General features: G+C 45.6%; 1 protein-coding gene across 2 annotated transcripts in view; it reads left to right on the top strand.

The window, feature by feature from the left end:
* LOC120518908 (low affinity immunoglobulin gamma Fc region receptor II-like) overlaps positions 1 to 7,192 on the top strand; it is a 36,878-nt gene extending 29,686 nt beyond the window's left edge. For both annotated transcript variants that reach the window (XM_039741925.1, XM_039741924.1), the window contains exons 5-6: positions 1,700 to 1,975; positions 6,643 to 7,192. In XM_039741925.1, coding sequence (XP_039597859.1) covers positions 1,700 to 1,975; positions 6,643 to 6,782 — 416 coding nt within the window. In that variant the 3' untranslated portion in view covers positions 6,783 to 7,192. The remainder of the gene's footprint in view (positions 1 to 1,699; positions 1,976 to 6,642) is intronic.
* The last annotated feature ends 5,716 nt before the right edge of the window (positions 7,193 to 12,908 follow it).

Here is a 12,908-nt window from a genome sequence, read left to right as displayed (position 1 = left end):
CCCTAATGTTCTTTTTGCTTAACAGTGGTTTGCGTCTTGGAAATCTGCCATGTAGGCCGTTTTTGCAGGCCAGTCTCTTTCTTATGGTGGAGTCGTGAACACTGACCTTAATTGAGGCAAGTGAGGCCTGCAGTTCTTTAGAGGTTGTCCTGGGGTCTTTTGTGACCTCTCGGATGAGTCGTCTCTGCGCTCTTGGGGTCATTTTGGTCGGCCGGCCACTCCTGGGAAGGTTCACCACTGTTCCATGTTTTTGCCATTTGTGGATAATGGCTCTCACTGTGGTTCGCTGGAGTCCCAAAGCTTTAGAAATGGCTTTATAACCTTTACCAGACTGATAGATCTCAATTACTTCTGTTCTCATTTGTTCCTGAATTTCTTTGGATCTTGGCATGATGTCTAGCTTTTGAGGTGCTTTTGGTCTACTTCTCTGTGTCAGGCAGCTCCTATTGAAGTGATTTCTTGATTGAAACAGGGGTGGCAGTAATCAGGCCTGGGGGTGGCTACGGAAATTGAACTCAGGTGTGATACACCACACTTAGGTTATTTTTGAACAAGGGGGCAATTACTTTGTCACACAGGGCCATGTAGGTTTGGATTTTTTTTCTCCCTAAATAATAAAAGCCATCATTTAAAAACTGCATTTTGTGTTTACTTGTGTTATATTTGACTAATGGTTAAATGTGTTTGATGATCAGAAACATTTTGTGTGACAAACATGCAAAAGAATAAGAAATCAGGAAGGGGGCAAATAGTTTTTCACACCATTGTATTTCTTTTTCTTTTTACTGCATATTGTGCAGATGTACTACATATATAGTCACACCAACAAAGACAAACAGCAGCCAAATAAAGGTTGGGGTAGCTGCCCCGTATATTTTAGGTAGCTGTAACAGCAAAAAAAAAAAATCTTTTTAGAATACACGACGGAACTGTCTTTTATAAGGCAAAATGGAGGTTTTATGGAGAGGCAGAGGAAGTGACGTCATAGAGGCCAGAACCGGAAGTGATGTCATCGGAGTCTGAGACCGGAGTGATGTCATCGGGGCCAAAGGCCGGAAGTGATGTCATCAGGGTCAGGCGGAATTTCCCAGAATTGGTCTGCAGAGGAAAGGGGAAAAAGGTTAATGCACTTCGCCTTCCCCTGTTCTGGCACAGAATTACCCTCCTTCAGGACCTTCAGTTGCCTCCCATGTGCACGTGTATGACAATGTATACAGTTAATTCTTTTTTCAGTTTTACAATTTTAGTGCCATTGCTAATAGACTGTATATGAAGATTTGCATGGCACGGTTCTCGAACTTTTGATAGTGGGATTTGTGGCAAAAAGGACAGCCGTTTGCACCATTTTCCTTGTCTGTTTCTCTTACTCAGTAACTACAAGATGTCCTGGCCAAAGCCGGTGCAGGAGTTATAACACACGGGACATCCAAGGGTGACAGGATTTGCTGGGAATGTATTAGATTTCAATGGAGTCCATCCATCCATCCATTATCCAACCCGCTATATCCTAACTACAGGGTCACGGGGGTCTGCTGGAACCAATCCCAGCCAACACAGGGCGCAAGGCAGGAAACATACCCAGGGCAGGGCGCCAGCCCACCGCAGATTTCAATGGATTGTTGATTAGAGAAGATGAAAACGGATGAAATGCAAACATTCTGCTACGGTTGACCATAAACTGTCATCTTTTGATTTTCAGAAAGAAAGGCTGAACTTCAAATTACTTCAAGCCATACAGATGGACGAATCTTTGAAGGAGATGAGGTCCATCTGAGCTGCAATGTCGACGGAGATCCAGTTATGTGGAAATTTGAGCTGTACAAGACTGGTAACGAAACCCCTTACAGAGTAGAGATGAAGAAGAAGTTTACCATCAGCCCCGTGACTCTTTCACACAGCAGGGGCTACAGGTGTCGAGCTGTGAAAGGCCACCTTCACTCGAGATTTAGTGATCCCGTTCAGCTACATGTGTTGGGTGAGAGACTTTCTTACTTACATGCTTACCTTAACTTCTCCCATTATACCGTACTGTGTTGGGGTCCTGAGCTACTGATTATGTTTTTTTCTATCTTTTGCCAGGATCTTCATTTGTTCCATGGTCACTGTGGAAGAAGAATTAGACTGGGGGTCACATAGTCGTTTAGGATGAAAGTGTTTTAATATGCTTTCCATATTCAAATATAGTATTCATTTAAAGTCAGTAACCTGTTCAGGTGTATCAGGAAATCAGGTAAAGGTCAAGTGAACAACAAAGACAAAATGTACTGAACGATGACTAAGAAATCAGTAGATGTGAACAACCAGAATAGACAGATGTTACGTACATACACAGACATTTTAAGGGTTGTGGCTCAACCCAAAGGGTATAAGAAGAACCAGAATATAATAAAAATAGACTTTCATTTTATAAAAGTCATTTGGTGTAAACCAGCTAACCAACCAGAGTAAATGTATGCATTGATTGGCACTGTATGTCAAATCAATCTCTATATGCATAAAATCCAACGTCTGTATGTCGGTCCGCTTTTCATGAGAGAACTACTTAACAGTTTTAGATCGGGTTTTTTTCTATAATTCGCTTGAATATTCCGGTTGATTTTGCAACATTTCTAATCACTGATTTATTTGCGCGAATGCGAGAGGCATGCAGTGGGCCGAGGGTAAGAGAAAGGTGGGACCTCAGGAGTAGGGAGCTGGACGGGGCCTTCCTCACTCATGTGCCAGCCTCCACTTGAGTCGCTCTACCTCTTGCCACGTGTTGGAGCGCACCTTGCCTCCTCTTAGCTAGCAACACCTGTTGGTTCAGCAGACATTATCATCTACAGATTGTTAAGGAGTAACGCTTGACGTTTTTGAGTGTTTTAGAGGGTGCCTGCTTATTGGCAGAGATATCACAGCCATATGCTCTTCTTCTCACATGGGGGATGCTCTACCGTCCGAGCTGAACACGATCAGATGCAGTGGCAACGTTTGACTTTGGACCCTAGCAACCTTCCACATGGCCAGAGATACCTTGCCAACTTTTTACATTTTTGCCAAAGAGATCACATCTACATTCTCACCCCTGATGGCAAAACCAAACATCTCGTATCTCAAGAGGCCCTCAGATATGAAAACTATCAATATAAATTCTTCTTAGTACAAAATATTAAAGTTTTTTATTGATTTTAAAAGTTTGTCCTGTTTCGCTACTACAAGGGTGGAGCCACGGGGGACAGCTAGTAATTTATAAAATGAACCTGTATCCTTTGTTTCTCCGACCATTCTGACTATGTATAACAGTCTGCCGTGAGAGGTGCTCCCTCCTCAGCTTGGTGCTGCAGGTGAAATAAATGATGCAGATGGACAAGCTTGATTACTAACTCAAAAAAAGGTTTTGTCTTGTTAGAGTAGGGGTCTCAAACTCCGGTCCTGGAGGGCTGCAGTGGCAGCAGGTTTTCATTCGAACCTTTTTCTTAATTGGTGACCAGTTTTCGCTGCTAATTAACTCCTTTTCCTTTCATTTTAATGGACTTGTTTTGTTAAGATTTCTTCCCCTGAATTTCTTCATCATTCCTCTGAGTTGCTTCATTTCTTTCCTTAAATGACATTCAAACAGAAATGAAATGTGAAGTGAGTGAGCCAACACAAGACCAACTAAGTCAGGGCTCAAACTTCAACCAATTTCACTCCAAACAGTTGCCTAATTAGGAGTCGATTCTTGACGTTTGTTAGACCCGTTCTTTAATTCCATGGCTTGTTGCTTCTCTCACTGTGCAGTAACATAGATTTTCAAAATAATTAATTTTCCTTTTTCCTAAGAGCACTGTTCAAATGTTTTGTGGACCTGAGCAGATCAGCATCCCTGAGACCTTTCCATAATTTTAGATATTGCATGATGGACTTTATGTATCTCATTATTGTTTGACGGCTAATTAAGGAAAACGAAACAATTGAGGGGTCTGAGTCTTCAAGAGCAAGTCAATTAAAATTAATTCAGAAGAAGTTAATTAGCAGCAAAAACAGGTCACTAATTAAGAAAAGGGTGAGAATGAAAACCTGCAGCCACTGTGGCCCACCAGGACCGGAGTTTGAGACCACTGTGTTAGAGGATAAGTTTCTTTCTTAAATTAAGATGTTGATTTCTACCACATCACCTCTCTCGTTCTGGCTGCTTCTTTGATGTTTCCTTCCTGTATGCTTCTGGGTCTTCCCCTCTGTCTTTGTCCTTCACCCTTCATCTTGTTTCACTCATCCTTATTATACTCTGTGGCTGCCTTCACATTACAAGCCTTGTTGCCCAATTTCAATTCTTTTGCTCCGATCAGATTTGACTGTCTTGACGGTCCACATTCCTAAGTACAAGTGACCTTCTGTATCTCACTGAAATGTGAACACATCTGTCCTCAGAAATGGCACACATGTGCACATTTATACATTTATATGTGAGTCATCTGCATTACCAATGACAAAAAACGTTATCTTTGTGAGACAACTCGCGGTATTAAAACCAACAAAATGGCTGCACTAGTAGGTAGTGTATGCAAAACATTTTGCTCTGGAGGATGGCAAACAGATCATTAGCTGTACATGATTAGGTCAAAAAGGTGACAAAAAAACCCAAAAAAACAGACGGCTAACTTCTGCTGTTTCCACAGCTGCACCAAGAGACGTCTGGGTATGAGGAAGGAGCCAACAGTGGTCTGAATGTGACTGTTGTCACAGCTGTAGATCTCCTCCTTGCTATTTCCTGTGAGGCTGGTGCTGGCTGATGATGACACACTCAGCCCATGCGTATAAGCAAAAGAAATGCACAAATGCTGATCTGACCGTTCTCATCCATGTCACATGGCCACGGAGTGGATACATATCTGATTTAGGACCACATTTTCAAAAGATCAGATTTCTCTGTCACTAAAAACTTTGGATTTGTGTCACATTAAGGCAACAAATTGTACTTGAGTCACTTCAACTTGGAAATGTGCACATAGCCAACTTCCATATCACAGTCTTCTTCTTCTTCTTCTTTCGGCTGCTTAGGGGTTGCCTCAGCGGATCATCTTTTTCCATATCTTCCTGTCCTAATCATCTTGCTCTGCTACACCCATCACCTGCATGTCCTCCCTCACCACATCCATAAACCTTCACTTATGCCTTCCTCTGTTCCTCTTCCTTGTCAGCTCTACCCTTAGCACCCTTCTCTCATTATACCCCTCATCTCTCCTCTGCACATGTCCAAACCAACACAATCTCGCCTCTCTGACTGTCTCCCAACCATCCAACTTGAGCTGACCCTCTAATGTCCTCATTTCTAATCCTGTCCATCCTCGTCACACCCAATGCAAATCTTAGCATCTTTAGCTCTGCCACCTCCAGCTCTGTCTCCTGTGCCACCGTCTCCAACCCATATAACATAGCTGGTCTCACTACCGTCCTGTAGACCTTCCCTTTCATTCTTGCTGGTACCTGTCAGTCACAAATCACTCCTGACACTCTTCTCCACCCATTCCACCCTGCCTGCACTCTTTTTCACTTCTCTTCCCCAATCCCCATTACTCTGTACTGTTGATCTCAAGTATTTAAACTCCTCCACCTTCGTCACCTCTACTCCCTCATCCTCACCATTCCACTGACCTCCTTCTCATTCACACACATGTATTCTGATTGTTCCTACTGACCTTCATTCCTCTCCTCTCTAGAGCAGATCTCCACCTCTCCAGAGTCTCCTCAACCTGCTCCCTACTATCACTACAGATTACAATGTCATCAGCAAACATCACAGTTCAAGGGGACTCCTGTCTAATCTCATCTGTCAACCTGTCCATCAACATTGCAAATAAGAAAGGGCTCAGAGCCGATCCCTGATGTAATTCCACCTCAGTCACTCCTACCGCAGACCTCACCACTGTCACACTTCCCTCGTACATATCCTGTACAACTCTTATATACTTCTCTGCCACTCCCGGCTTCCTCATACAATACCACATCTCCTCTCATATGCTTTCTGCAGGTCCACAAAGACGCAATGCAACTCCTTCTGGCCTTCTCTAAACTTCTCCATCAACATCCTCAGAGCAAACATCATATCTGTGGTGCTCTTTCTTGGTATGAAACCATGCTGCTGCTCACTATTCATCACCTCAATTCTTAACCTACCTTCCACTACTCTTTCCCATAACTTCATGCTGTGGTTCATCAATTTTATTCCCCTGTAGTTACTGTAGTCCTGCACATCACCCTTATTCTTAAATATCGGCACCAGTACACTTCTCCTTCACTCCTCAGGCATCCTCTGACTTTCCAAGATTCCATTAAACAATCTGGTTAACCTGCAGTTCTTACATGTAGTCAGCTGGATTAGGAGATCACAAACTCTTTCTCTTGGGCATGAAATCAGAAAGTGCAGCTAAGGTAAGGGGGCACAGTTGTTGATTAGGGATGCTGATTGGGTTTGAGCTTGGAGGGAATGGGACATTTAAATATCAGAGTCAGTTCTGTCCACTTTGAAAGGTTTGTTATAACAGAAATAACTCTGTTTAGTGTAAAAATGTATAATGTCCGGATTAATTAAGAAGTGATTAAACAAGAATGAGCCTGTTTTTCCAGGACTTAGCTCTATAAAATGAAAATTCATTTGTCTCTCCTCTTTTTTTATTTTTTTAGGGTTGTCACTGGAAAATAAAATTCGACTGGCTATATCTGGTCTGGTGTTGGTTGTACTGCTGATCATTGTGGCCGAGTGTTTGTGGATCAAAGCACACTCAACCTTTAGATCTAATGAAGCTGGGTGTACTACAGGATGAAGGAGGATCAGAAAGTAACGCAAACTTGTAAATCAAACTGACAACAATTTGAGTCTGTGATTACTTGTGATGGTTCAAAGATCAGCAACCACAGGGTTTTGGTCACTCTGCATTTTTTTTTTGTTAATTTTATCAAAAATGTTTGTTTCATTTCAGTACAATGGAAAGAAATACAACACCTCTATTAGAGAAGACATGTTTAACGCTCAGGAGACTTTACATGTTAATTTCATTGTGGAAATATGGAACTTGCCTAACAAACTTTTGCTTGAGAACTCTTAAGGAGATACAAGACCTCAAAGCTCTGACAAAAAAGCGAAGTTGTGAAGGCAAGCCATGGATTTCAAGCAGCACTTTCTGCTCTTTTTTAATAAGTTACACTTTCTTATTAAAACCCATATACACTGTTATCCCATGTCTCTGTTTTCTATTACAGGAGCTTGCTTAAAAAAATCTAGGCCTGATCTCTCAAGCTATGACCTGGCCACTGGTTGGCAGAGGTCATATCACCCAGGTCCACTCTCAACACCCTTCATTGCCTTCTCTTAACCTTTCAGCCTAAGCATACCTGTTAACTTGGACCCCCACAACACCCAACCTCTGATCCAGAAGCAGAAGGACTGAAAGCTTTTGAACACTGGAAATCATCATTGACGTTCATAAAAAAGGCGTTCATTTACTCCACAGGGAAAAATGAAATAAATGTCTAGTCTTCTTGCTCCTCTTCATCTTTTCCCACTTCTATGTGGGTCAATGTGCCTGATCAACCTTCTCCAAACAGCATTTTCCTTCATATCTTCTTTGACTTTTATCCATCCACCTCCACTTTGGCCTCCCTCATATTCTCTTCCCCTGCACTTCCATTCCCATCACTCCTTCACCCACATATCCCTTGTCTCTCCTCATCATATGTCCATACCACTTCAACTTACTTTCCTGTACTTTCTTAGCTATCTCTCCCACTTTTGTTGTACCTCTGATCGTCTCATTTCTTATTCTGTCCTTTTTTGTAACTCCACACATCCATCTCAACATTCTCATTTCTGCCACATCCAACTTCTTCTCCTGCGCTCCCACGTCTCAGCTCCATACATTATTGCTGGTCTTTAAAACCTAACCTTTAATTTTTGCCTTAATTTTTCGATCACACAATAATAATGATACCTTCTTCTAATTCTTCCATCCTCACTGCACTTTTTTAGGTTTTCTCTGCATCTAGTTTTCCATCTTGGGCTACCACTGATCTGAGCAGCAGCACACGGCCATTTTTTTCTATGGATTTTCCTACGTGACCACACGGTAATATCCGAACTATTCTGAAGCGACGTTTGCACTGTTTTGCGTTTTTCGTATCTCACACCCTCATACACCTTTATCGTAAGAGCATCTCTTATCTACGATGGAGCGTTTGATCAGAAGAAAATATGAAGCTGGTTTTAAATTAAAAGTCATTGAAGTGACAAAAGAAATTGGTAACTGCGCTGCTGCAACAAAATTGCTGCTGTATCTGAGAAACTGATTCGAGATTAGACGAAGCAAGAAGATGAAAAAAAAATTAAGTGTCGTATTTTTGAACGGTTGTATAAGTTGTGGTCTGATTTTACGATCGATTTTTCAGGTTACAAGACCCGACTTATACATGATGTGGAGATTCGGCCCCCGAACACAGACAGACAGACACCAAATGTCCAAAAAGCACAAGTTTAATTATTCTCTGCTATATACAGCACCTCATAATACTGAAATCAAGCACAATTACCACACTCACTCCTCCAAACACAAGCTCTGTCCTTTTCCACCAGACTCCGGCTCGGCTAATAGAGTGAGGCGGCCCAATTTATAATGTCCCGGATGTACTCCAGTTGCTTCATGACGATCTTCCGGCAGCACTCCTGAGTGCTTCCATATATATATATATATATATATATATATATATATATATATAGTGGTGACTGGCCTGGACACAGACAGGCGGACATGTTGTAATCACCCAACACACGTTTAATAGACATACTTTCTATTTACAATAGTGCCACACAACCCCAAAGTCCCCTATAAATCCTGGCCAACACACACTGACTTCTCACTCTTCAGGCTGCCTCCTTGCCACCTCCAGAAACCTTGTCCGTCTTCCACCCGACTCTAGCCTGCATGTGAAGAGAGGCGGCCCCTTTAATATTCCCCCAAATGTGCTCCAGGTGTCTGTCCTCCTCTTCCCCCCAGCACTTCCAGGGTTCCAAAGGCATAGGGGCACCCCCTGGCGGTGACCACAGGCTCCTACAGGGTTGAGCTTCAAAGCTCTCTACCCATGGCCCCCAAAGGTACCAGGGTGGTCGCCCCCACATGGTCTGGGGAAGGAATAAGCCCTCCTCCGGTCCTCCTGGGCGTCCTGTTGTCATGCTTGCTTGTCTGAGGTTCACCTTCAGGCTCATCAGAGGTAAGCACTACCACTATGGCTAACACTGATGATACCATAATCTTCTTTCTCCCACAGCCCTGAGAAACCACCTAATGATAGCAGCAGACTCTGTCCCTTCCAATCCATCCACTATAAACCTGAGGCGCTCCCAGCAGGAGTGGTCTCATTCTGGAGTGGGCAGGCCAGAGAACGGAGTTCCCACCAGAGGACTGACCATTCTACAGTGCCTTGAACCACCCTGATTATTTCTGTTTTGCAATACTTTGAGTTCTCTTGTTATTTTACATGCTATTGAGCTCCTGTTTATTTTTTGGAGCCAGTTGGTGCCCAAAAATGTCTTCTGTGACCAGTGTGTTCCCTCAATATATATATATATATATATATATATACTGTATATATATATATATATATATATATATATATATATATATATATATATATATTTAGTGTTGTTGTGTACCATATTTTATATACAGTGCATATATATATATATATATATATACATTGTAAAAGACTTGAAGAGACAGTAATAAATGTTGGGGTTTTGCCGGCCCCGTATATTATACACAAAATAAAGCAGGTCAAAAATTATAAACAAACAGTTCATAACGCGACGCCGAGTCCTGGCGTCGCGGCCATTTTATTGGGGAGGAGCCGGAAGTGGAGGAATGCTGGGAAGGACCGTGAGGGAGGATGGGAAGGATGACGCCAGGGCAAGATGGCGGAGGAAGGGCGGAAGTGCGACTGCGGTCAAACCCGCTATGGAGGAGGGAGGTCTTTTTTCCTATAAGGAAGCAGAGGGAGAAAGTTAATACCCCGCCATTCCCTGCCGGCGAATGTTTTCCCAGGTGCTTTCGAATCCGTCCGCAGCCTCCTACTCGCGCGTGCGTGACACGATCCCCCCCTTAGCCCAGGACCGCCAGGTCGGGCGGACCTAACCGAGAGGTCGTGAATACGAGAGGGCATCGGCATTGGCCTGAAGGGTGCCCCGCCGATAAGTGACCGTGAACTTATACGGCTGTAAGTCCAGAAACCACCTAGTGACCCGCGGATTCGACTCTTTGTGTAGGGACATCCACTGAAGTGCAGCGTGATCAGTCACCAGAGTGAATTCACGACCCAGCAGGTAATAACGGAGGTGGGTCACTGCCCACTTAATGGCCAAGGCCTCCCTCTCCACTGCCACGTACGAGTCTCCCGGTCCATCAGTTTCCGGCTAAGGTACATCACAGGGTGTTCAACACCATCAACGCTTTGGCTCAGCACGGCACCCAGGCCTGTGTCCGCGTCGGTCTGGAGGATAAACGGAGCCCAAAATCGGCGCGCAATACAGGTGCCGACGTTAGGGCCTTTTTTAAGTCACTGAATGCGTGTTCTGCCTTGTCGGTCCACACTACGTATAGGGGAGCGCCCTTTTTTGTCAGGTTAGTCAAGGGTGCTGCTCTTCGAGAAACGGGAACAAACCGGCGGTAGTACCCGCAAGCCCCAAGAAAGCCTGCACCTGCCTCTTGGTATTCGGACGGGCCATTCTAAGATGTCTTTAACTTTGGAGCCTGTGGCCGCACCTGTCCTTGTCCCACGAGGTAGCCTAAATATTTGGCCTCCTTTAAGCCAAAAAACATTTTCGGGGTTTATGCGGAGGCCGGCTTTAGCCAGTGTTCTGAGGACAGCTGCAACCTGCAATAGATGCTCCTCCCAGGTGCCGGAATAGATGACCACGTCATCCAGGTAGGCGGCACTATAGGACTGGTGGGGCTTCAGCACTCTGTCCACCAGACGTTGGAAGGTGGCCGGCGCCCCGTGCAGCCCAAATGGGAGGACCTTGTATTGCCAGTGCCCGCTAGGGGTGCTAAAGGCTGTTTTTTCTTTTGCGGATGCCGTTAAGGGAATTTGCCAATACCCTTTGTCATGTCAAGGGTAGTCAAATATCGAGCCGCACTCCAGCCGCTCCAGGAGGTCGTCAATGCGGGGCATGGGGTAGGCATCGAACTTGGAGACCTGATTCAGACGTCTAAAGTCGTTACAGAACCTCCAGGAGCCGTCTGGCTTGGAGACGAGGACAACAGGGCTGGACCAGGGACTATGGCTCTCTTCAATTATGTCCATGTCCAACATACGTTGCACCTCCAGTTCGACCTCTGCGCTGCTTTGCCTCCGGAGCCTATAGGGCCTCTCCCGGACGATTACCCCGGGGTCCGTGACTATATCGTGGGCAATCAGCGAGGTCCGGCCGGGTGATTCGCTTACGACTTTGGGGATGGCTCAGAGTGTCTGGATTAACTCCTGCCGCTGCTTGGGTGTCAGCTCTTCGCCGAGGTTGAGGGCAGTCGTGCTCGAGAAAAGGGAGAGTGACCTATGGGAGCCGGGAAGCTCCTCCCTATCCTTCCATGGTTTCAACAGGTTGACATGATAGATCCTCTCACTCGGTCGACGGTTGGGTTGTTTCACCAAATAGTCGACGAGCCCTTTCCTTTCCTTAACCTCGTAAGGCCCTTGCCAGTGAGCAAGCAGCTTAGAGTGGGAGGTAGGGATGAGTACTATAACCCGGTCCCCCGGGCGGAACTCCCTGAGGACGGAGTTGCGGTTGTAACACCGGGCCTGCGCTGCTTGCGCACGCAGTCACGTGTTCTTTTAGGAGGGGCCTGATTTTGTGAGTCGATCGCGCAGTTGCGCTCTGTACTCTAAAATATTAGAGGAGGGAAGGGCCTCAGCCTCCCAGCCCTCTTTTAGGATGTCGAGGATTCCTCGGGGTTGTCGCCCATATATCAATTCAAACGGAGAGAAGCCCGTAGAGGCCTGAGGTACCTCCCGATAGGCAAAAAGCACGAGCGGGAGGAGCTGGTCCCAGTTCCTGCCGTCCGCGCTGACTACCTTGCGGAGCATCTGCTTAAGCGTCTGATTAAATCGTTCCACCAACCCATCAGTTTGCGGGTGATAGACAGACGCCTTTAGGTGCTTTATCTGCAGTAATTTGGCTACCTCCCTGAACGTATCCGAAGTAAAGGGCGTACCCTGGTCCGTGAGGACTTCTTTGGGTATGCCCACTCGGGAAAACACATTAACCAATTCCCGTGCGATGCTTTTAGAATTAGCGGAGCACAGGGGAACCGCCTCTGGGTACCGGGTAGCATAATCCACCATGACTAGTATATACTTATGGCCACGGTTTGAGGGCTCCAGGGGTCCTACCAAGTCAACCCCTATTCTTTCAAAGGGGACATCGATCAGGGGTATAGGGACGAGAGGAGCCCGGTCCTTTCTAGGAATCTGGCGGATCTGGCACTCCGGACAGGACTGACAGAAACGCCGGACCTCCTCATTGATCCCCGGCCAGTAAAACCGGAGCTTAAACCTCTCCAGCGTTTTCTCGGCCCCGAGGTGGGCGCCTAGGAGGTGAGCGTGCGCCAACTCGCATATCTCCCGCCGGAAGGTACACGGAATTAGCAGCAACTTCCGCACCTCGCCCTCATGGGTTGCCACTCGGTACAACAGATCGTTCTCAAGGACAAAGAAGGGATCACGCGGTGTGGAACCGTCCGCTTGGGTGCTGTTAGGCAGAACGACAGCATTCCGGGCAAAGCGCAGGGAGTCATCATTCCACTGCTCCCTCTTAAAGGAGGCTGGCGTGGACCGGAACTGATGGTCCAGGCCGCCAAGAGGGTCTTGCAGCCTGGGCCCGGGAAGAGTTCCCTGGCTAGTCCCTTCCT

This window comes from Polypterus senegalus, chromosome 18 (assembly GCF_016835505.1).
Source record: "Polypterus senegalus isolate Bchr_013 chromosome 18, ASM1683550v1, whole genome shotgun sequence".
NCBI classification, from domain to species: Eukaryota; Metazoa; Chordata; class Cladistia; order Polypteriformes; family Polypteridae; genus Polypterus; species Polypterus senegalus.
Note: the sequence above shows the minus strand (reverse complement) of the source record. Positions and strands in the feature narration are given on the sequence as shown.